At 37.9% G+C, this 26,439-nt stretch overlaps 1 protein-coding gene across 2 annotated transcripts in view; it reads right to left on the bottom strand.

Annotated features, from left to right (window-relative positions):
* ZFPM2 (zinc finger protein, FOG family member 2) overlaps positions 1 to 26,439 on the bottom strand; it is a 305,780-nt gene that overhangs the window by 150,785 nt on the left and 128,556 nt on the right. For both annotated transcript variants that reach the window (XM_069854516.1, XM_069854517.1), the window contains one exon: positions 6,164 to 6,282. In XM_069854516.1, the coding sequence (XP_069710617.1) occupies positions 6,164 to 6,282 (119 nt within the window). The remainder of the gene's footprint in view (positions 1 to 6,163; positions 6,283 to 26,439) is intronic.

The raw sequence follows: 26,439 nt of genomic DNA, 5'->3' as shown, positions 1-26,439 counted from the left end.
GGGTTTGGGGTTTTGTTTGGATTTTTTTAATACACATTTTTTCCATGTTCCTTAAACATTTAATATATTAAAATTAAGGCTATGGTATGGCGTGCTGTACTAATATCAGTGTATTAACAGCATTTAGACAGAGTTGCACGATCAGCATGCGCTTTCTTTTCATGGACCATATTGCTTCATCACCTACTCATATTCTTGAAACTATTTCCACAACCTGGCTACTTTCACAACTGCTTTTGGCATTTTTCAAAACAATATTGATTCAGACCATTACCACATCTTGCTATCATATTAATAACATTTTAAATAAACTCTGTTGTGTAAATGTAAATAAAAGAGCAGAAATAACTAATCTTTTGAAAAGAAAAGAAGCATCTAAACTACAATTATGCACAAAAAGTTTCATAAAAAGTTGTCATTGCACTCCCCTCAACTATGTGTCTATATAAACGGGAAAGCATTTCATAAAAGGCGAGGTAATGTGGACAGCCATGTGGTTGGCCAGATCATCTCAGCGTATCTCCATTTTTTTCAATGTTTCAGTTCATATGAAGTGGCCAACTCTGACATTTGCACAGTGTATGAACACATCACCCTAACTGTGACACAATGAGCTTTACTTTAATGTCTGCTCGTGTTTGGGACAAAAGGAAGTGGTTTTAAACTAGTTTTATAAATGAAGAGCCTGGCAGTAGTAGCAGTAAAAATGAGAGAGAAATCTTTTGTAGTCTCTTGAGGTACTTAGAGGTATAAATCTAGTATAATAAAGATAAGAATCAAGGCACATTACTCAATACACTATTTCTGCTAATGAAATATAAAAATGTCTCTATGTTAATAGGAGCCCAAATCCCCATTTGCAGTTAAATATCTAAAGATAAAAACTGTCTTAGCCCTTTTTGTGTCTGAACAAGAGAACCAGTGACTATGGCATGACTGCAGACAGATTACAGACTGACCAATGGCTGTCTCACTGGCTATACTGCACCTCCAACCAAAATGCCCAGCAAACCCTACCACTGCAACTCTGAAGATTTAAAATTGCTGGCTCCTATAGAGATGAGGTTTTTGACCTGAAGTGACCAGCCAGTGATCAGCAAGTGAGTAACTTAACTGCATTTTGAACCTTGGCTCCTCGGCCCCTCACACACTACCCAGTCAAACAGTTTTATGAGGATATCATCTTCCAGATGAAGTGTCGCACTGCACCTCCTACATCCCAGTAAAGGGTCTCTGTTGTATCCCACTGCTCGCCTGGTCCAGCTCTGCGCACTTTCCTCCCACAGATTCCCTTTACAGCCAGGCTGAATCCTTATTTTCTTATCAGGCTGATACAGACCTGCCCAACACACTCCTCCCTGCAACAAGACGATGCAAATGGAGGGAAGGATCCAGCTGCTCATTGTTTTGCTTTGTAAAATCCTGCCATGGGCATAGATTAACACCAAAAACTAGATGGCAGCAGCCAAGGGAAAAGGCCTTCCAGAATGCCTCCACTGAAGTAGCAGAGCAATAGCATGAGATGCTGCTCAACAACCATTGTGGGCTGTGCAGTTCTGTGCTGCTTTTGTTTCCAAGGCTCCCACTCCCACCAAGTTGTCCTCTGAAAAGGGAAAATATTTACATCTAGGAAAAAGCAAACAAACAGCTTTTATTGAAATAGGCTGCTAGTGTCTTGAATGTGGAGCTGCTGAAATGCAGCAGGTACTCTTTCAGTGGTTTGTATGATCAGTCTAGTGGAGTCTAATGCTCTCCCTACCTGCCTGTTGACATTAGACTTGGCACTTGTGCAGATCTACTTTCCTGTTAGAGACAGAAATCATAAGCTAGGAGTTTCAGGGTTTGAAACATATTCCTGTCCACTTGTAGGCATCCATGAATTACTGCATTTTCTGTGATGCAGCAATGTGCAAAGTTGTAGCCTACCTGGTACAACTAGTGATTAAATCATGTTTCCTTCCTTGTAGAGCTGAGTTCTTACGTACTGCAAATAGAAAACTTTCTGTATGTCTGTCAAAAAAAGCAAGATTATATTACATCTTAAAGAGAATCTGGAAACATGTAGGTGATCTCTTTTTACTATGAAACAAGAAAACAAGCTCTTATTTTATAAGTTAGCTTTCTACACTTGAAAAGAGACTCCTACGCATTTCATTTTCTTGGGACTATCAGCTGTTTTGGAAGAACTGACAGGAAGTGGAAGAAATAGAAGGAAATAGAAGGCAATAATGTCTATGCTCAACTGTGCAGACAGATACAAACTACGCATGTAGCTGAAAGCAGGAGAATTTTGCTAGTTTGGCAAAATAACAGGAACAGATCGTTAAAAGCATCAAATAGGAGATCTATCAGCCTAAATATAAATGTATCTATGTATATCTATCAATATTTAACAATATCAGGAGTTCTTAAGTTCAGATTGAAGTGGGAATTAAATGCCTAGACAAGTTTTAAAATCTGAGGCGCACTCTTTGCTGTTGCAAACACTGTTCCTAAGATTTATGGTGGCTACAAGCACATTATCCAACAACGGTAACAATAACGCCATGGGGTACATTACATTAGAAGGGTTTCTGATCACTGTGATTCATGAGTATTGGCTAACTTCTAGATGAGAAAAATAAAGAACTTTATTAGTCATTGAACTATTTAAAGCTTACTATTAGAGTTTGAGCATTCTGCAGTTCTGATACAGACCTTGCTCTACTGTATCTCCCAACAGTGCTGTGGCAGTGCTGCTGACGTCAGCTCCTATTACCAGGAAGCTATTCCTATTGCAACTGCAAACAGCCCTTAAATTATTTTTGTCCAAGGTACCCAACCTTCTACTAGTCTGAGATGTCTATCAGTACTCTACTTCAAGACAGAAACCTGAAAGATCTGAAAAGTATTTGACATCTGGCACAGTGACTCAATTAATTACCATTCTGAATTAATTAGCTTGCTTCGTCTCCTGAGCCACCAGCAGTGAGACTCTCTTCAGCAATGCCACACTACTTGAAATAAGAGGAACTTCAACAGGATATTACATGTACAAGCCATATACAGTGCAGAGAACAAGGTCAGTAAGTAAGTTGTACCGGTTACAGCCAGGGAATGAATCCTGTGAGTCAATGTCACATTGCTAGCGCTAAAATCAGGTAAGGTATTTGTAGTCAGCCACGAACCTATTTTCCAGTAAAGAGACTAGCTGCAAAAATTGTGATATTGACTTATCGGAGGTTGCCTGAATTTTTCTTTCCTTCCCCTCTACACCAAAAATTTACATTAAAGCTCTTTTCCAAAAATTACTTGATGTTTATAACCATACAATGTTTTTGAAGTTCTCATTCAGAAATGAACTGAAGATGGTGTCAGCTGCTGATGTGAAAGTTTGTTTGAATGCTAGGGAGCTGAGGCCTTACCCAAAAGAGCTTTCCAAAACAGGAACAAATAACTTAGGTGAACAAACACAGTTCCCCTTATGAATAAAAGAAGGTACGAATGCTAGTGAAAAAAATAATAAAATGTGTCATGCAAACAGAAAATCATAAACAAATAATAACTGTTTCAAGAAAAAAAAAAAAAATAAAAATATGCAGAAGCTGGCATTGGATTTGTGTTGCTAAAACAGTAAATTAAAGTTTTACCAAAAGGTTTCCATTTCTCCATGCAGCATTTAAAGTAACAAATACAGGAACACAGGAAACATCTGATATTTGGGAAAAAGAAACAATACTTAGAATCGCAGAATAATTCAGGTTGGAAAGGATCTCTGGAGGTCATCCAGTCCAAACGCCTGCTCAAAGCACAGCAAACTTCAAAGTCAGATCCAGCTTCGAAGTTAACTCAGCTTGCTCAAGATTATATCCAGTTCAGTTTTGAGTATCTCAAAGGATCGAGTTGCTCAGGGGACAAAACAACACTGCTGAGGACTACAATTCTGTTTACTTTTCCAGGTTTACAAATATATTTATATTAGTAGGCAAAACAAAGGTAAAACCTTCCACATGTTAGCAAAAAACACTTTTTTTTTTTTTTAATTTGACAAGAAACAAAAGAGTGTGTTTCTAGATCAGTGAGAGCCCTGAAGATTTTCATCCTACATCTTTCAGAACCGGGTTGAGAATGTTGTTCCATCCCATTACATCCATCAAACTAAGTTTGCTCTGCTCACTGCTTGATTATAAGATCATTAAAACCAAAATACCTTAGCTAATTATTAAAGTAAAAGTGGTATTTGCCCAAATTTAAAAAGTAATAACAGACATGCATGTGTTACCAAAGGAGAAGGAAGCTCCTGCTTTACATCTCCTTCAGAAAACAAAAATTAAACAATATGATCAACTGCTATCATGTTGTGATCTCATCGTAAGAATATCTGACAATGACACCTTTTGTAGTGAAAGGTTAATCAACATCACCTACCATACACAAACATTATCTTCAAGTGTTATAGACCTAAGTATGAGGTACGAGTGGACAGGGCAATAGGGACAATATAAAGCTAGCATTTTTCTTAAGGTGTTATGTGGACTGATTCTGAGCTATACAAGCATGAAGGTTTCTGTTGCATAAAAGTTAATTAAAGTAATAAAAGTGGAACCTTAGAAAACTATTTGAATTTTAGGCACTTGTCACAAATGTTATTTCATGAAAAAAAAAAAAGAGAATGCTAATAGACCAAGAATTAAACAGATTAAGAAATAAAAATGAAATTAAATAGATGAAAAAAATGGAGAGAGGTGTTAAAATTGTCCAGTTCCCTTTTCTAACAATAAGATGATTTGAGTGTCCAGTATTTTTGAAAATCCATCCTTTATTCATGTGCCTGAACGGGAAATCTTCTCTGGGCTGAGAATACTGAACTCTAGGAAACTAAGTCAAAGTTTCTAAGCCACTTTCTGTAATACCTTGTCAGGATCTTCTGATTAATAAACTATGCTCATCTATAAAATATCAAGATCTTAAATGGCTAATATGTTCTCATACCAGAAAACTACTTCATTACAATTTTAATATGTCTATTTACAGAAAGTAACATGCATACTATCCAGCAAGCCCTTAGAAAGCAAACTCCAGTATATAGGCACAGGTTCTCCAGGCAGGAGTTAAGGACAATCAGTTTCCTCCTTTCCTCCCATGTCTTCATAACCCCTCTCTCACACTGTCCCAGATGTTACTTAAGCAACTCAGCACTCCACTCTCTCTTTAGGTGCTCCAAGGGCAGGACAATACCCCCACCAAGCTCAGCTTCTCAGTTTACAGCAAAGCCATATCTACCCCAAATGTGTGTAATACATTTTTGTGAAACAGTTCCATGGGTCTTTATGCTAATACATTCATGCAAGGTCTGTAATAGCCATCAGTGGTCCAGCTGAAGATAATGGTTCTATGGAAGTCTCCCACAGGGTAATGCATGTTCCAAGACTGTCTAAACCCTTCTTGTACCGATATTTGTTGGTGTTCTTTGATACAGTCAGCTTTCCAGATATTCACAGAAAATTAGTCTGAACTATATACTAATGCTATTGGAGTTCAGACTTAAAACCAATACAAACAAAAATGAAATTAAGACCTAGGAATGATATGGTTTTCAGTGCACTGAACTGAGATCAGCAAAGCATAACTTTTAAGTAATAGAGTCTACATACTTAATACAATCAGAATAAAAAAACAAGGCTAACTGAGAATACATTATATGATAGGTGTCTTTTGATATCTTTCAAAATAATTTTAATCTGACAGAATACGTTGTTATGTTCACTAACATTAACATTATGGCAAATTTAATTAATTTTATCCTAAAATAATGTAACTATTTATTTTCTACACCATTCATTATTATAAATTATTTATTCAGCAATAAATGCTATGAAAAATTTTAAAAGCCACTAAAAAATCAGATATTTCTCCCGAAATGCAACAGCTTGGTTCAGCAAACAAGGAAGTGACATTTCCCTTTTCTGTAAAATAACAAGTTAAATGCTATTAACCTGTGCTCCAAATAACTTCACGTGGACGGTTGCCATAGATAAACTAATTGGAGAAGTGCCAAATACCACTGTCCATGAAAGTTAACAATGCCTGCTTTCAAATGCTCTGGCTGAGTAGTAATTCAGGCTATTCCCTAAAGAATAGCACACAACATAATGAAGCAAAACGTCTTGGAGAATCTACATACCAAGGTGTTATTATTCAGATCCATCTTCCCAGCAAAAGGCCCCCATGTTGTTCCAACCGGAAGCTGCTGCCGGCTCTGAATCTTGCGCTCCCCGTCTTTCTGGACCACCTCCAACTCTCCTACAAACAAAGAAAACAAGCAACGTTGAGAGTACTTTCACTTGTGCCTTGACAACAACTACCTCTGCCTTTGTGTCAGCTTTATGCGCACAATGTTCTGAGGATCCATATAATGAGAATTAATTATCCTTGCCTGAAAAACAACTGCTCTTGTCATCCTGCAAAAGAAAAAAAAAACCCTTTCCCCTTTTACATATACTCAAATTTAGTTTAGAAAGTCCCGTTCCTTTCTTGCATCTTTTCACATGCATTAGAATTTCATGGCATTTTTATTCATAATACTGGCTTCGTTGAAGTTCTTAAGAAATATTGAGGAGGGGAGAGATGATAGTGGGAAGCAGAGAGTGCACTAGCATCCATATCTGGTGCGTTAACTTCCTTGATGCATTTTGCTGTCATAAGACCACATTCTTAAACAGTCAGCTACTAGAAGTTTGAGAGATGCACTTTATAGCAATAAAAATCCACAACTCCACTAGCTTGAAGAAACTACTAAAAGCACTTATTACAATTAAAAACAGAAGGATTGTTAACAAAGTGAAGTTTTACAGTAGAAATATTTTAGAATTACATTCCAAATAGATCAAATTGTCAGCTTAATTTTTTAAAACAAAATATGTAAAAATAACAGGGGTGAGCACAGGGATATTTTTAGTATATATTAGTAGTTCATTTTTTTCAAAAGCAAATTCTATTTTTGAAAATAAGGGCTTCAAAATTAACACTTACAAGTGAAATTGTTACTTTAGTCCACTTTAACTTTTCTGGGGTTTTCCAGTGCCAAGGGAAATAATAATACAAAACTGACCATTACTGTGTATGGAAAAATAAAACTCAGTTACCACCTTTCTCCCTGGCATTTTTTTTCTTCATTTCAGGATTAAAAAAATAGTTTGGACAACCCTTCTTTTAATGCAATCTCTTCAATAAGCCTATTTTTCTATTAACAAGTGTTTCCGTTTAAAGTGTTGCAACAGCTGTGCTTATAGACACCATTTCTAACATTCTTTTCTAAAACAATTCAAGCAAATTCTAGTTTCAAATTTTAAGGAGGATAAAATAGAAGGGAGGGTTGCTGATGTGTGCTTTTCTTAGACGTTTAACTGAATTTTTACATGCTGTTGCATTTCTGAGCTTTGGCTACCCTGAAGGTAGGCAGAAAATCTGCTGTTCTCACAAGCAGCAGAGCTCACCTTGACCTCACTGCAGCCATGATTCTCACAACCTTTTTTCCCTGCTTGCCAAAGCCCCTTTGTCCCTTTTCGCATCAATGAGATGCAACAGTAATTCCTGCCTTTTGTATCAGCATGTCCCTTCTACCCCAAATCAGGACAGTGCTTTTACACAAATAGGGTGAAGTCCAACTGTGCAAGAAGTAAGCTTGTCCCAGATTTAGAACTGGCAGCTGTTGTGAAATGAACCTTGGGCAGGAGGAAGTGAGTAACTCCTCCTGGCTTAGAGGCAGTCTCCACAGACTTCCCCAAGCTAACCATTCCCATGGATGCCTGGATTTATGTTACAGCCAGGCTGTGAAGATTTTCCTTGTCTGCAGGGGTTAAACTTGACCGTTTTCCAAAGAGAAGACTTGGCTCCAGCTTCCGTTTTCAAGCACAGAAATCTAAATTTCATCTCTGAGTGTCGCATATTACAAAACTACCCTACGTAAAATTGTGCATCAGATCCTTCCTGCAAACTGGAACAAATCAAGGAAATAGAGCTGTATCAGTTTACAAAAGCTTCAATGTATGCAGGTGAGTCCTCATCGTGACAGTGCTATGACACTTTAAAAGGCAGTACGTGAGCAGGAAAGCTTATGGATTAATTAAATCTAATTTGCAGATGAGATATATAGGCACCGAAGCAGAAAAGAAAAAAAAAAATTGACGTACTTTTTTCCCTCTCTCAGTCACATTGTTACAAATTGCATTAACTTAAAAAAATCTCTTTATATGTTAATTTTGGAACAGAGAAATCTTTCTGGTATTGCAAGGTAACATGTTGATCACTCAGGCACACTGCAGCATTTTCTCTCTACACAGAGATGAAAACTAGCATTTGCTTGCTTTTACACACTAAAAAACAGCCATGTCTATGGGCATGTCACATTTAACTGATACCAGAGGAATCATGAGAATCTTTGAAAACCCTTTTAAAAAATAATTCAGCCTCCCTTTCTGCCACTGACATTTTTCATTTGAAAAGGGTTCAGACACAGTCAAACAGTGACTTCTTATCTGTACCTGTGGATTTACAAGCAGGCCTGTCTTTTAATGGATTAAGAACGACAAACTTAGGGCAGATCATCCAGCGATATCCAAAAACCTACCTAAGTTTTAAGGTATACATCATTAAATTTCACATTTTACATAAAATTTTTAATATGAATGTTATACTTACTAAGAAGCAAACATAAAAGCAAATAGTTAATTTCCAAAACCATATATTTTTCCCCCAGCTGATAATTAAATAAGTGAATATGGATTCTTTCTTTCCTTCACCCTCATTTGGTTACAGTCTCAATTTGTAGTTTAGGCAATGCATTTCAGTATGTATGAATACATTGAAATGTACTACAGACAGCGTAATATCATGCTGAATTGTACTGTAGCAGCTGTAACTTTCCCTCCGCTCAGATCATCACGACAGAGTAGCAGACTGCAGACAGTGCTACAAAACATTCTGCTGCTTAACTTTTCTGTTTCCCTTGATCACACCTCTCCAAAAAAGACGCGTTTCTCTCTGGTCATCATGATCAGCAGCCATTTTAACGCTATAGGTGAATATTAAGAGTTGGGAAAGATAACCTGCTCACATGTTTTGACAAACACAGACTCTTGGGCTATGCTTGTACAGGGTGCAGAACATTACAATTTGATCCTTGGCAAAGTTGGGGTTTTTTTTTGACTGAAAATCTTTCTTTGTTAGGGGAAAAAATTAACACTGAGAGAGCTGAAGTTAAAAAAAACAACACAGCAGATCAGGGCCTACAACCATCTGCTAAGATTTCTTTTCTTTTCCTAGCACAGCCTGCATCTTTTGTAAAATCTCTGTACACATTCCTTTGTCTGCCCTAAGCAGGAATGCCAGGGTCTGGTACAACGGTTTGTAGAAGCAAGATTACAAATGTCACTACTAAACATCCTCTCCTGAATTCCCCTGACCCCAGAGTAAGAAGCCTGCAACTTTCCTGCATTCATTTACAACATTTTGCTCCTCTGAAATTTCCTACTTGGTGAACAGTACTGAAACCGCAGCAACAGACAAGCCCAGACTCCCACTGACAAGGACACTCGTTTAAGTGGTGCCATACCTGTGGCCCTGAGCAACTTGTGACCTCGAGGGAGTTTGCTGGAGTGAAAAAGAACCTCACCCTATGACTCTTAATTAAAAGAGTTTGGAAAATGTGTCAGAAAGAGAAGCTTTTCCCCTTCAGCCTCAGAAGAAGTTCAGATATAAGTGAGAAGTGCTCTCTGCAGTTACCATCCCCTGCACAACTGCTCGGCATCCTTGCAGATTACATCAGGAAAAGGAAAAGAGTGGAGATTTTATTGCCATATCACCACTTGCAGTGAGAAGTGGAAAGACTCAGCTGGTGCTGACTCTTCACAATTGCCTGTCCATGGAGATACCAATGAGCAGGAAGAAAGGGAAAGAAAGGATGAAAAACTGCTGCAGTTTCCTTTAATCTGTGCTCTAGCTGAAATGAAGCATTAAATTCACTGCTGCTTTTAGGAGTTTCAAGTGACCAGCAATTGCAACAGACCACCTCAGTACCGAACACTGAACACTATGTTCATTCACATAACAGTAAATTATAATGTGTACAATTCATACACACTCCTCAGATTCAACATTCTATGGCAAAGTCAAGAAGCTGTTGTATTTTGCTGTTTTCATCATAGACTTGTCAACCATCTGACTGAAAAGGAAGCAATGTCCTGCTTCTAGTTTCTGTGAGTTAGGTAAAAAAATTTACTTAAGAGATATTCTATTTAGCGATATTTACTTCCCTTTTCCACGCTAAAGAGCAAGTTTTTGTTTTTGTTTTTTTTTCAGGAACATACTTATTTCCAGCTTGCTGAGTAAGTTTATACAAAATATTTGAGACACACAGTATGGCCTAATCAATTTTGGTAAAAGATAATGCTGTTAGTGCTGTGGGCTGTTTCTCTTATCTTGTTGATGTAGCATACTTCTAAAGTCTGTGATTACTCAAAGACTTATGATAGCTTCACTGTAAAAGAAGCCCCAAGTCATGACTCACTAATACAGCTACAAAACATCTACTGGCTTTTAAGATATTAGGCCACCTTGGTGGATACAAAAGCAGAATGAAAGGCCTCAATTTAGGGTTCTTATATATACATATTGTTTTAGGAATGCTACATAGAGCTTGCATAAAATATAAGGTGTAGAGGTCAATTTAGCTTTGTCTTCTTTTACAGCAAAATCAAAATAATTCAAAAAAAACCCAAAAAACCCTCCAGAAAACATGCAGTGTGCACAGGAATCCAACAAAGGCCTTTGGTCCTTAACAGGATCTGTCCACAGTTCAAATAACACAAGAATTCAACTATAAACACTATTTCTCAACAAAATAATACTGGCTTTCATTCCACACTGGAATAAGACACAAAGGAACGTATATCTGAAAGTTAATGAAGAACGGCATTTTTGCGGAGAAGTGAACTAATTTGCTCAGAAGCAAGTGTATTTAGATATAAAAAATGTTTAATTTCTAAGCAAGACAACAGTAACCATGTCAGTAGGGTTTTGGTTTTTTAATGGGGCATAGCTTTCCAAATGGATTAATTCAAAAAGAATAAGCTCTTCCTCTGCTATTATTAGAGATCGGCTACTTGACATCACAAGGCTCTACCAATTCCACCAGCAAATGGCTCCTTTGCATATTTCCAGTGCACAGCCACCTGGCTCTCTAATGAATACTTTTGCATTTGAGAGAAATCATATATGTTGTAGTTTCAAACAAAGACTGCTTTTAAGTCAGAGCAAGCAAGTCCCGGAAGTCCTTAAGTGCTGCTGCCCAGCCCAGAGCCCAAGATCTTCCTGCTGTCCTGTATGCACAGGAAGAATTTGCAATTAATAGCTGACTAGTGATTACCTCTATAATAACAACTAATATGTGTACATTTGCACACAGCAGTTCACTGACAGTGGTGAACTATCCCATTTCCATTTCTGTGATTCTTCACACAGTAGCTCCAATATTAAATCCTCATACACTTGCTTGGCAGACTGAACTACATTATTGAGATACCTCCTCTAAATTCTCCTCCCTCAATTTTCAAGTGTCTGAGACATAACACACACTAAACTACAGTTTTGAACATAAACTTGAAATACGACATTCTCTGTTCAAGTACTCCAGTCAAACCCTGATAAATCAGGCTGGCCATGCAGTGATCTTATCCTTTCTGACTCTTTAATAAATCGAACCTTGTAAGTTCACGCTGTTGGAAGTTGTCACTAAATGAAATTGTGACCTTATCCGATGCGTGAACTTATCCTGCTGACAACTACATTTATTGTGTGGATAAGCATGGGGAAAAAAAAAAAAAGACTTTTGATAATTGTGATCTTAGCCATATGCAACTCCAACAGATGGGATCTTTTTGATGTTCCATTAATGATTTGCCTATGATGAGCCTCTACTCATGAAAAAAAAAATGTTCTTCATAGGTAAGTGGTAAGTGGACTGGTAAGCAGTAAGAAAAGTGCACAAAGGGGTACTGGCTGACTGCAGTGAATCAGAAACTATTAGCCTAACACACAGAGCTTTGAATTAGCTTGTAATTTCACTGGAAAAGATAACATAATGGAGGTGGCAAGACAGAAACATACCCTTTCCAGAGGACTCATTCAATAGCCTAAACCTCTGAAACAAGTAACTGTGAGTCTAAAGCAATAATCAAAAATATACTAAACCATGGCACTTCATGCTAAATGAATGAACACTGCATCCCTTCCCAGCATCAACTAAACAGTTGCCACTGCTGTTGTGGAAGAATGTGGTAACAGGCCATTAATAGAATTGTAGAATTACAGAATCATAGACTAGTTTGGGTTGGAAGAGACTTTTACAAGTCAGCTCCCCTGCAGTGAATAAAGACATCTTCAACTAGACCAGTTGCTCATAGCCCCATTCAATCTGAACTTGAATATTTCCAGGGATAAGGTACATACCACCTCTCTGGGCAACGTCTTCCAGTGTTTCACCACACTCCCTGTAAAAAAATTCTCAAAATGATCAACCACGTAACATGACTATTTTTCTATCAGGGATTAATACACTGTGTTACCCAATTCTCACATTTCTCCACAATAAGTAGCAGTGTACCTATATGGCAGTGCACTGACTCTGAGGTGAGAAGATCTGGGGGGGTATAAGGTCAGCGTACAACCTGTTTTGCAGCAGTATAAGTCTGCTGTGTAATACAAGAACTACAGTTATCTTACTAGAGGGACACACATATATCGGAGACAACTTCACAGTGGAATACAAACACTAATAGACTAAATTGCTATCAGTCCTCAAAAGAGATGGTACAATTTGCTTTGCAACTGGAATTGCATTCACAGGGATCTTGGCAAAACCAGAGGTTATTCAGGTTGTCAAGAAGCAAAGGCAAAATTTAATTTTGTTGCCCCAAAGATGAGAAAAAAGGGCCAGGGCACTGTTAGGATGAAAAGGATGGAAGGAGGAACAGACTTGGGACCAAAAGCTGAGAAAACAACTCTGTGGAGTCACCTCAAGGGAGGGCTGCTATTCTGCTGCCACTAAGGGCACAGAGTGTTTCTGAACAGAGCAGCCACCCTCTTTTCTCTGAAGTTGCTGCCACTCCCCCTAACCCTGTTCCTCGGACCCATCCCTCTTAAAGGGTAGGGTCAACCAGACCATGGAGCACAATGGCCTCGAAGGAAGTAGACACAAGGATAACCCACACTTACTGATCTAAGCTACCACTCTCCTTTGCTCACAATTAGAAGCAGCATTAGATAGCAAACACAACACAGGAGAAGCTGCCACAGTCCTGTTCATTCCTAGCCAAGCTGCCTCACGTTGTCCCACCTTGCCAATGCTCCCACAGGGCAGCTGTGCACTCTAGGTAAAGATGACAAACGAAAAAGCTTCTCCATTTTCCGTAACAAAAACCTTGCTGCTCCCTACCTTTCTTTAGAGCGCGAAAGTCAGGAGCAGAGTTACTTTATCTCCCCTACCTGCTGCTAGTACTCCCTCTGGTAGAGAGTGCAGGTGCTATTCTTATCTATAAGAATTTTGTCCTACAACAGCCAATAAAGGAAAGGAGAGAATATTCTGAAATTGAGGAAAGGAAAAGACTAGGCAAAGATTTTTTTTAAAAAAAAAGACCACAGAAGGGGTGGGGGTGGGGGGGTGGGGGGAATAAATATATCAAAAACAAGGTAAGAGAAAGGGAGTCTAGGGAAGGAACCATTTGAACATCCAAGCTGGGGCTGAACAGGATACAAAGACAAAGCCTGGAAAAATAGGAACAGAAAATACTCCAGAAAAAGAGGGATCATAAACCTTGCCAGAGTTGAGAGAAGACATACACATTTCCAAGCCTGAAACATAAGAATGGCAGTGCATGAATACACATTTAGAAACAGAATATGAACACTATTAAAAGTTTTTTAGTCAAGGCACATGTGTCATTACAGTGCTTAATTCATAAGCTAAACCAGCAAAAGAAAGTATACTTACACTAACACCTATACCTCAACGCTCAGCTGAATCATGGTGAAACCGAACTCTTTAAGCGTGTCTACACTGCATCCAGTGATGCGATTTCACCTGACAACTGGTTACATATTCTCTGCCTCCAAGCAGCCAGATCATCAGGTAGGCTATAAGACTTTCCAGAAAAAAAAGTTTCAATAATGTTTATTTAGTTTACACTGGGCTCCATCTATGTGTGATGTGACCTTAGATTTCCAATACCAATACAGAGCTCACTTCAGTGAAGGTGCACTATGTCTTGCAAAACAGACAGAGTTTCCAGAAATCATAGTTTCAAAAGAAGTGAAGGCACTGACACTTCTAAAACTATAAATTGCACAGAATCACAGAATCACAGAACAACCAGGTTGGAAGAGACCCACCGGATCACCGAGTCCAACCGTTCCTACCAAACACTAAACCATATCCCTCAGCACCTCGTCCACCCGTGCCTTAAACACCTCCAGGGAAGGTGACTCAACCACCTCCCTGGGCAGCCTGTTCCAGTGCCCAATGACCCTTTCTGTAAAGAATTTTTTCCTAACGTCTAGCCTAAACCTTCCCTGGCGGAGCTTGAGGCCATTCCCTCTTGTCCTGTCCCCTGTCACTTGGGAGAAGAGGCCAGCACCCTCCTCTCTACAACGTCCTTTCAGGTAGTTGTAGAGAGCACTCTATTTGTTAAGTCTTCATTTGATTATATAAAATGAATACAAAGGAAACAATTTACAGTCTTACAGTGCCTCATGCTCTTGTAACCTACAGAGCTTAGTAAGAACACAAGATCCCATCCCAGGTTAGAAAAGTATAGACCTACAGTTGTGAACGTATCTGCATCAATTTGAAATCACAGTGAAACTTCTAAATTTTGCAGGGACTGGGAAGGAGATCCATTCATTAAATAAAATTTAAAGAGAATATAAATTGAGTAACTACTAAAGATGCAGCTCATGGAAGACCTCACAATAATCATTCATCAAGTATACCATCAAAACCCTTTTATGGCTTAAGCCAAACTATTACAAGAAATACTGTTTTTTTCTTGGAAGTCAGAAAAGAAGGAGTACATAACCAGCAAGGCTGCTAGACTTTGAACAGCTTTTTAGTACAACAGACTCATACAGCTGTATAGACTGGCCCTTTATTTGGACTTCTCTGTTGAACTTAACAGAAACCTGCTTAAAATAAAAAATGAGAGAGCAGAAAGAAGATATTTACTTATGATATGCTAAGAAATGCCAAAGATTTGTTCACTTGCTTTAAAGACAAATTCTATATAATAGGGAAAAGACTCTGTTCATATCAGCACCTAGTCTATAGACAGAGGCAAAATAAAGACCAGCCATCACAGCAAAATCCTGATCCTGCAATGAAATTAGAAGCAACTATCTTTAGTTTCCAGTCTACTCACTACGAGAGCAATTTACACCTCTCTTTTCAAAGACTAAATCTTATACAAGAAAAAAAGATATTATTTTTGCTTTCCTCTATAATTTTCCATCTCGACATTTGCATGCTTAGTTCAAGAGCTTTGTAACTCCCCATATGCATTGAGTTAAAACCAGAGTGGAAATATTTGCAAAAATACAGAAAAAAATTTCAAAAGGCAACCACTGCACCCTGTAGTTTTCTGTGAGAGGAATACTGTAAATTCCATTCTCACATGGACACTCAATACTGGCAAAAATTATTTCCAATTATATTATAACACTGTGCAGATCCAGTGGCTTGAGTAGGTACTTTTATTCCTACATGGAGGAATAAAAAAGCTTTGCTCTTTCTCTCTCCATCACAAATACACCCAATACAGAAATGCCAGACTTGGCAAGAGCAGGCTGATGATATCACTGAAGAGGGTTTTCTTGATAAGATCATCATGTGCTTCTGGACTCTTGGGTGTGCTCCTTTCCTCAGCAGAGGTACAGTCGCCCCTGCTGAATGTCCCTTTGTGTGCAGATTCTCCCCCGATATATGCAAAGAGACATTTCAGCCTGGACTCATCTTTTTTCATTGCTTCATGTAGCTCCAATACAGTTAGAGGTATAGGGAGCATTGTATGTAAAGCAACAGAAAGTGGACACAATTGAAAATACAGCTCATGTAACTCAGACTGAAGCCTTTTCTAAGACAGATGCTGTTCTGCAGTGAGAAAACTAAACATTTTGCCATAGCCTGCATCACACTTTTCCTAGCAAATTTTGGAATCCTTTTAGCTGAAAGATGTTAACATTTTCTTTTTTTCAATATTATTTGCATAAATATATATGATATTTAAATAAAATAATTAATAGATGTTTGTACATTTACCCAATATTGTTGGATTTCTTTTTTACTTGGAAAAAGTAAAAAATACCAAGGTAGCTTGTGCCATTAGTGAATGCAGAAAGCTACTAAAGTTAACTTAATATGAAGACTGCTTTATTAATATTGATATAATGAAATGTATTAAATGAAAAAAATGTTTTAGAAAATATTCTTTTTAGCTCTAAAAGCAAGAGCAATGAGATCATCTGTGACTGTATCTGTGGTGCCTTCTCAGTTTACAGTACTTATGCTTAGAGATAGAAGGATCTATTTTCATCTCTCATTTGAGTAACAGCAGATGAAGTTATTTGCTTTGTATCCGATATGCACACTCAGAGTTATGAAACCACTGCTTAGATACTGATTCCTGGCTCAGAGTATCAGCCAAAGTCCCCAAATATTTTACAAATGAAGGAGATGCTTTAATGTGGTTTCCCTATTTCCTTTCAATGTTCATAAAAAAAATCTGAAAGAAGTAGAGAAAACAAAAATCTCAACAAAGACTTAAATTTATCAGTATTTTGTGTGACCATCCAAAGCATCTAGTTAGTTACTGTTGAGATTAGGAAGGCGAGAGTGGAAGTGGGACAAAGCAAGATTGAACGCTATGCTCCAGTGCATGCATGTAATATATAGTTCCATCCATTATAATTATAATTTATATGAAAAGCAACATTATTATAAATAGAGATAAATGCAGTATAACTATAATGTACAATATCAAGATTCAAATTAATCATTTCTTTGCACTTGTTGGCGATGGCCATGCATAACAGACACATGGCTCTGCACTGCTCCAGCACTCTTGAGTTATGTGCTTATCTACATCTCCCATGATCAAGTACCAGTAACAACCAACACAGGTTTTTAACACTGTTTCCAGACAGGAATTGACTGCTGGTTCTGGGTATCAACTAGCATACCCTCACTCACTCCTTCAGTGCCTCAGCCTGGACTATCACACTGCTTTCACATGCAGCTATCTCTTAGCACAGCAGAGACTTTGAAGCTGATAGAAAGAGTGATGTCCATTTATGACGCAGACTTTAAGTGAAATAAACCCTTGAACAGAAACTGAGCAGAAGTCCTGTGCACTTCTTAAATCCTACTCTGAGGCTTACAAAAGACAGTAGAATATTGGTCTTGTGGCAGTCTTCTGTAAAGGAATGATCTTGACCTTCACTGACATGCCAAGGTTGTCATGCGGGTAATGCATGTCCCAAGTTGTTTTGCCTTACAGCCTTCCCCATCATAAGCACAGGCTTTCAACACTCCACTGCTGCTTGGACAGATGCTGAGACTGAGGAGCACAAGGAATAGTCACGGCTGGCACACGGGGCCTGTTCTGCAGAGTACGTAGACTACCTTTTCCTGCAGAATGACCTCCTCAGGCTCACTCTTCACAGCCTAGACTTTACCTTTGTAAACAATGGCTGAGAACAAGTCCATAACCTCTATGTCCTTAATGGAAATTTCAGACTAAATAAGAAGTTCTGGGTCTCAGAGTGAATCAATGCTGGCAACAGCAGCACTAACCTTCTCTAACATTTAAAATCAGTGTTTCTGAAAACTTCACACAATACAAACAAGAAATATTATTTTGAAGAAGTAGGAAATTATTTCTAGCAAGGCGCAGCCAATGAACAGTTAGCATCAACAGAGATCGAAAGAATTATAACTCAAAATGTATCTAGGCTAAAGAATTATTTTGTCTTGGAAGCATTTAAGCTGTACCTATATTATCTTGCTTAAAAAATACCGATGTTAATTTATAACAACTTATTATCCTACAATGGTAATATACTATACGAATACAAGTAGTCTAGTCTGTTATTTAGTAGTAAGTATCTAGAGTTAAAACAGTTAAGTATATAAGAAATGAAGAGGATGCAGGTAGACATCTTTATTCTGCTGCTAATAAAATTGGCAGTTTACAAAATTAAATACAATAGCATAAAAACTGTCCTAGAAATATCTGTTCCTTATCTTCCTCCTCACTTAAAAAAAATAACATGGATCAATGCAAAGAGAAAAAAATTCTCTTTTACCTATGACTATTATTTTGATGTTTTGATGAAGTTACTTTTCAACTTAACAATTCTTTTCTGATAGGCACAGAAAATTTGCTGTACAAGGAAATTTGCCCTTGGAAAAGGGCAGTTTTATTTTACCAGGTTTTTCCCCATATATTTTCATCTCAGTTATACATTAACAAGATACATAATGCATTGACGTCAAAGAATAAAAGAAAAAATCTAGATAAACAAATCCTACTTTTACATATCCACTGGTATATTTAGTGGTTTCAAAATCAAGCCTTCGAACATTACCACCCTTTTACAGACTCCAGGACCTCACATAAAAGCCAGCTTTTTATCCAGTTTCCCGTCCTCCAGACACTGCTTCTTTGTCCAGTTCATCTGCCTCTCCCTATTGCCTTCTGTGCAAGTACTGGGTTCTCAGTGACTGCCTCCAAGGATGCCCAGAATCAAACATCAGAAAAACAAGGAGTGAGGCACATATGCTTTCCTTCACACAACTGGTTTCTTACTTTCTGTCTTCTCCCATGGAGCACAAACCATCTGCCAGCCAAGTCTGATCCGCCCTTTCAAACTCCTAAAGGCTATTTCCTACCCTCATCAGATGCAATTCAGAAGCTGACAGTCTTCTCACTGACACTTATATCCTGTCTCAGTCATCAGATACCATTCTAAAACTAAATTTTTCTATTCTCTTCACTGTAATCATCATAGAAGCAGAAAACTCCAAAGATTAATTTATTCTACAAAAAAACCCTGTTTATGACTCAGTGTGGACATCCCCAACACACTGGGGAGACTTAGCAATAGTTGCGTTACTAGCACCATTCTCACTTCATATGCTTATTATTATTTCTTCTCCTTGCACATCTGTAAAATCCACTCTTAAAACAGTCAACAGATAATACAAAGAATCTTATTTTCCAGTCCACAAATGGATCTTCCTCAATGACCTGCTGCCAACTTCATACCACCAGGAGTCAGGAGAACTAATAACTAAATGATTTCTATAACAGCACCAGTAAGAATATATGTATAAATAAACATATGCAACTTACAAGTCCTCCACTGTGCCAAATATGGCCATAGAATGTTTTAAGTATTTTCTGCATGCTTATACTGTCTTCTTGTTTTGGTAATCAATAAAAAATACTGGAAATGGCTTTCTAAAATGAGATACAGATATTCAAAACGCAGGGCCAAAGAGACTCCCATAAACAGGTAGCTCAAACCTTTTCTAGCTCCCATGTAGTATGTTCACATACATTGCACTGAATAGCTCCAAGAAACTATCAAATAAAACTATCAAATAAAACTCTGAATGACAGGGCCCAGAGAGCGGTGGTAAATGGAGTTTACTCCAGCTGGAGGCCAGTGACAAGTGGGGTTCCCCAGGGCTCAATGCTGGGTCCAGCCCTGTTCAATGTCTTTATCAATGATCTGGATGAAGGCATCCAGTGCTCCCTTAGCAAGTTTGCAGACGACACTAAGCTGGGTGGAAGTGTGGATCTGCTGGAGGGTAGGGAGGCTCTGCAAAGGGATCTGAACAGGCTGGACCGCTGGGCTGAGTCCAATGGCATGAGGTTTAACAAGGCCAAATGCCGGGTCCTGCACTTAGGGCACAACAACCCTATGCAGTGCTACAGACTAGGAGAAGAGTGACTAGAAAGCTGCCTGGAGGAGAGGGACCTGGGGGTGTTGGTTGACAACCGACTGAACATGAGCCAGCAGTGTGCCCAGGTGGCCAAGAAGGCCAATGGCATCTTGGCTTGTATCAGAAACGGCGTGACCAGCAGGTCCAGGGAGGTTATTCTGCTCTTGTACTTGGCACTGGTGAGACCGCTCCTCGAATACTGTGTTCAGTTCTGGGCCCTTCACCACAAGAAGGATGTTGAGGCTCTGGAGCGAGTCAAGAGAAGAGCAACAAAGCTGGTGAAGGGGCTGGAGAACAGGCTGAGGAATGTCTGAGAGAGCTGGGGTTGTTTAGCCTGGAGAAGAGGAGGCTGAGGGGAGACTTTATTGCTCTCTACAACTACCTAAAGGGAGGTTGTGGAGAGGAGGGATCTGGCCTCTTCTCCCAAGTGACACGGGACAGGACAAGAGGGAACGGCCTCAAGCTCTACCAGGGGAGGTTCAGGCTCAACATAAGGAAAAAATTCATCACTGAAAGGGTCATTAGGCAATGGAAAAGTCTGCCCAGGGAGGTGGTTGACTCGCCTTCCCTGGAGGTGTTTAAGGCATTGGTGGATGAGGTACTGAGGGGCACGGTTTAGAGACTGGTGGGAATGGCTGGACTCGATGATCTGGTGGGTCTCTTCCAACCTGGTGATTCTATGATTCTATGAAAATTGATACATATGTATTTTAGAGAAGCCCAGTCTTGCAGCAAATGTAACGTTGAAAGATCTGGGCTTGGTAAATTAGGCCTAAACCTACTTGTGATCAAGCCTCCACAATTACTCTTAATCTTTCTGTAACTCTGGAAGTAATTATGCCTCTTTTCCCTCACCTTTCATTGACCTGTCTTTCTTGATAGCAAGCAATCCCGAGTGGGGACTGTAATTGTGTTTGCATGTATAGATATACATATGAACAACATAAACCAGACACACAGATATATATTATAGATAGACAGATATGTATATATACACACACATTTATATTTATCTATAAAGTATAGAATCTAGGACCAAAGGAACTTTGTGTCAATAGAAACCAACAGATTCTAGGTGATACTGTAATACACACAGCAAAAAATAATGCATCCTGGCATTCTGAAAGGGATGCCCTTTTCAAATATCCTGCATTTCCTTTGTCTCTGGCAAGTAGGCTTTCAAGGGGGCTTTGATTATGTTTCTGATATATACTCTGGATCATTTTTTAGAATAGTTAAACAAAGCTCAGTCCCTGTATACTCTGAATAAAGTGAAAGGAGACACAGACAGTGAAAGACAGAGGACTACTTTCATATAAATAGTATTTGAAGTTTTAGGCCATAGGTTTCATTTAATATTGGAGTTTCTCTAAATTCAACCATTGCATGTTTCCACTTTTGAAATAATTGTGGTCAACAAATTTATGCAGGTAGAAAAATATTTTTTCATGCACTGCTTTTTATCTCTTAGATACACGCACAAAATAGCTAATGATACCTTTGAAATACTGAGTTTCATTGTTTCAAACTATTACATATAACAGAAGAAAGCAAACCATTCACTCCACAACACACTTCTGACTTGCCACTGAACCATGCAGAAATCTCCTTCTCTAATTTATTGTCATCTTGCTAGAAATATTTAGACCAATTAAAATTATTTCAATCTGAGTAGCAGCCCATTCCTCAGTATCATTCCAGGACAAATGGATTTTTAGATTCTTCTTTGATTCCAAGAGTTTTACAATCACGCATTATTCTTTGACTTTTATCACAATCATCCATTTAGACACCTCCTGACAACTAAACATTGGCAGTGCATGCAAAAAAATCACTGCTTTTCCTCCCTGTCATGAACAAATGTAATAAAACCTCTAACAGCAAATCAATGTCTACACTTTGTAACAAGTATAATTATGGTAGGAAGAGGCACGCAAATCAATATGAAGATTGTAAGTACAAGCTTTAGGTTTGTCAGTCATTTCTAGGAGCTGTTTATACTTTGCACATGCATAGAGCACTTGGAAGAACAAAATAATTTTGTTTGAAACCTACAACACAGATTTCATAATTATCATATCAGCAATTCCATATCCACAAAGCTTTAAGTATTCTTATGGGGGAACAAAGGTATCACATCTCACCTGTCCTACGCCTAGAGAGCTTGGTATAAATAGTGTAGAATTTAAAAGCACTACACAATAAAGATACCAGTGTCTGACAAAACCATTATTTCACCGAGAGGTATGATACTTCTCTCTGAAAGGCAATAAAAAGTAAATTCCACACTGTACTACATAAAGAACAGTTAAAATGAAAAATTTCTTCTGTGACATCCCATGTTGTTAACAATATAGGCAGATCAAGATAAGTGGGTGGATTTGGATCATCATCAGTAGACACAGGCCACATTTGCCAGTCTATTATGTCATGTTTCTTGAATTCATGAACCCAAGAGTGCAATAACTTTTTGTGACATGATGGAGAAGTTACATTTTGTACATGCTCTAAATACAGAAGCAAGACAAATGAATTAAAATGAGCAACCATATTGTTGGGTTTTTTTAAATGTTATTGAGCAATACGGCATATGGATAATTCTGTAGCCTAAAGCACACAAACTATTCAGAAAATACTACTGGAAAGCAAACTGTGTTTACTAGATGATTTACATCAAGTTAGTCCTTACCTTTGTACATCAAAACAGTAGGAGAATGTGAGTAGGAAAATAATGTTAGAGAGATTCTTTGTTAAGTTAAAAGGGAGCAAATCACCAAAATCACGTACACTATGCCTGGAGCTGATAACTGACTTGAAATGGAGTTCACTCCATTTGGAAGGGCAATAACATTTTAGGAGTAATGGTTATGCACATTTCCCTTCAACTATTCTTATTTAAAACACAGGTACATTTAAATTAAAAAAAAAATTAAAAAAGGCAAAGAATGATTTAAAAAAAAATGCTGGTAAAGTTCTTAGAAAAGGCCACAGTTCTATCCAAATTCTTTAACTTTTTTTTATTTGACCAGTCATAAGTTGCTTTGATGTGACTGTATTTATCTTTAGTCACGAAAAATGTATACAATCTTACACTTTCAAACCTATGCTTTAACAATATGCTAATTATACAGTTCAGATGATCTGGAAATAAATCCATTTTGCACTGATGATATAAGGACCTGACAGTACAATTTACATTAAGAAACATTTTCTCATTTTTCTCAAAAATTGGTTTGCACTCAGCCGGAGCAATCTAAATTCAACCAACAGGCATCCCTCCCTGCTTCTCCATGGTTACAAAATAACATGACAATCTAAACAAAGAACAAGATGCACAAAAGAATGGGTTACAAAATCTCCTCTGGACACAGGTAGACAGACAGTCAATGGTTTCTTTTGTAGTCTGATTAAACAGGACACTATTGTATAGAACAATCTTGAAATGCTTATAGCAGACAACCCTCAGTGACATTATTTCAAACATGTTGATTTAGCTATTCCAAATTGTCTGAATTATCCCCCAGGGCAGTTGGCCAGTCCATATTCCTAACTTTAAGAGAAGACTTATAACTGGGTGGGGGGCTAATGTAAAAGGTTCCCCTTTTGTTTATAGCTTCATTAACATATTTTCTTCAGTCCAAGTTTAACAATAACATAACACCGTAGGCTTTTGGCACGCATTCTCCTGCCACATCAGTATCAACCTGTGCAGACAGAGCTTGACAGACAGTGATTGGTTCGCCGTGCTTTTGCTTTTAGTGTACAAGGGATACAGACTGCATAGACTGGGAGATGGCACAGTGAGAATGCTGCTTCCTGGCACACTGCTCTTCATCAGCCACAGACATCTAAGTGCAAGAAATCTGAGGGCTAAAACCAGTCTTGGTTTATTTATTTGATTCAGAGCTATCTTGCCATATATATTATGGAAAAAAAAACCCATACCCATAACAGACTGATACATTCTGTTACTCTGTGGATTCGTGGGGAAAGAGAGAAAATGAGTTTTCCAAGTTTTTGAGACTATGTAGCCATACAAATACAGCTGCACCACTGTGGGAATGCAGTCACAGTCATTCGATGCAATATTAAACTTGTACCAATGCATTGCAAAGATAATGTATTGTTATGATGTGCCACAGGTAAGAATAATTTATATTTTCTGAAGACACACAACCTAGAATGGGCTGGCACCCATTATTACAGATCCAGAGCTTTCAAGATTATCAACAATGGTAGACAGAACAATGGAAAAAAGATTTCTGAGGATGGGTCAATTGAGTAAATGATTACAGACCAACACATCAACCACTTTTACAATTTCATTTAATAAAGCATGTTTATTTACATAATTTAAAGTAAAAATATTTAATACTTCCATCATACAAAGCTTAGCATTTTTGAAAGAAAATTTTTGCATATGAGAACACCACCTTCAGGTAACTGTTTCCCAGCTTCTATTTGTTTTATTAGACTTGGAACACCAAACTGAAACCAGTATTATTAGAAGACTTAAACAGAAGTATGAAGACAGAGGCATGTAAGCCTGAGGACAAAAAAAAAATAAATATCCATTGAAATATAATCCCAAAAAAATAAAAATGAGGTAAATCTGAAACCTAGGAAAATTAATATGAAGATAATTGACTTCATCAGGTTTCAGTTAGGCCTTGTATGTTCAATGTGATGATTCAGTGTAACTTTGCTGTGCCCCCACAGAATACAGACCTCATCACTACTTCAGCTTCTCTCTTGCAGTTTCTTAATTTCCACTGAAACTACTCTCTGCAGTTAGTTCCTTCTTTGCACAAACATTTTCAAAGGCAATTCTGATCATGCAAAAGTGAATTTTTACAGTTACTGTTCTTCCTTTAATGACAAATGTGGAACTGCAGTCATTTTCTCTGGAATATGTTAGGTTGCTGAATTGTGGACTCTGAAAAAAAAAATACATTGAATAAATCAGTGGTAATTTCAAACACATACATAAAATCCACTATATCAGAACATTTCAGCCCTTACAATGAGAGGCACTAACATAGAATGACAGTGGGATGAAAGAGGTGGAGGAAACCAATGGGCCTTGTTAAAAAAAGTTCAACTTCATCTGAGACGTCTGGTTTGGAAGTGAGGGTGTATTAAAAAAAATAAAAATTCAAACCTATATTTTGGTTTTTAGATCACTGGAATGACTTCATAACTAGAAAATATTCATTCAAATTACGATTCCATCATAACTTTTTAACCAAAATTTTCTGGAGGAAATTATTTATGTTTTATGTGCAGAAAAAGCAGTATTTTTTCTTTTTTCTCCAGGAGTTCAGGATGCCAACAGCTTAATAATTACTGACAGCTTAACAGTTCTTTCATTCTCACTCCATTCACTAAACCTGAAAGCCACCCTCTAGAAAAATTGAATTTCATCAGTATTTCAACCTAAACACTTCAATGTTTCAGGCTTCATAGGCAGAAAAACAGTATGATAAATTAGACTCACTATATCATCTCTCTGTTCACTTTCGTGGCACTATCTGCTTGAAGCTACGAGAAGTTGTAATCTGCCAGCTGCTGCATCATAGCCCTTTTAATGACACAAAAGCATGAACCATGTATAAGCTAAGGATAACTCCTTACAGTTGCCCTTGTCCCCTTGTTCCCCTTTGGTTTTGTTTTTACAGGAAAGAATCGTAAAATGTTTGCAAAAGTTGAAGAGATTATTTAAAAAGTAATAAAAAACTCTAATTGTAATGGAGAGCAATGCAAAGGTGTTGGGAATTCTACAGACAGCACAAACATTTGAAGTGCCTCTGTTACAGGAATGGCATGTAGTTTAGGCATTTAACATCACACACCTGAAAATCTTCAGCACCTGCTTTTGCAGGCTTGACTCTTCTCCTGCTCTAGGTCTGCGAACCAGAACAAGAGAAAAAGATCAATTCCCATATGTAAGAAGGCCATGTCACCTGCACTCAACGCCACAATGCTGACACCATACATAGACATATATACAGACGATTACCTGATTCATGTTGTCCAGTTCCAGAAATGCAGGCTGCTGCTAGTTTTCTACCTAATACCTCTCATTTTGGTGCTTCTGCTGCACTACCAGCAGCCCCCGAAAGAAGAGTATTGGATGTGCAAGGCTCCATCAAGTAAAATTCCTGTTTGGCTTTTTTATCTCGTGAATGTTGGACTCTGCACAATTAATAATAAAAAATATCTCTCACCTGAAAACAATTTACAATAACATAATCAATAATGCATTTCCTGTGATCCACTTTACCATGCAAGAAAGCAGCATTCAGCACATGGAAATATTTTAAAAGAAGAAATGACAACAGATTTCAGTCATTATGGCTTTTATATTTATTGACTTCTTTCACATGTTTACAGTCACAGCAGTT

The sequence above is a fragment of the Phaenicophaeus curvirostris genome, chromosome 3 (assembly GCF_032191515.1).
Source record: "Phaenicophaeus curvirostris isolate KB17595 chromosome 3, BPBGC_Pcur_1.0, whole genome shotgun sequence".
In the NCBI taxonomy this organism is placed as follows: domain Eukaryota; kingdom Metazoa; phylum Chordata; class Aves; order Cuculiformes; family Cuculidae; genus Phaenicophaeus; species Phaenicophaeus curvirostris.
This window is presented reverse-complemented; position numbering and strand designations above follow the sequence as displayed.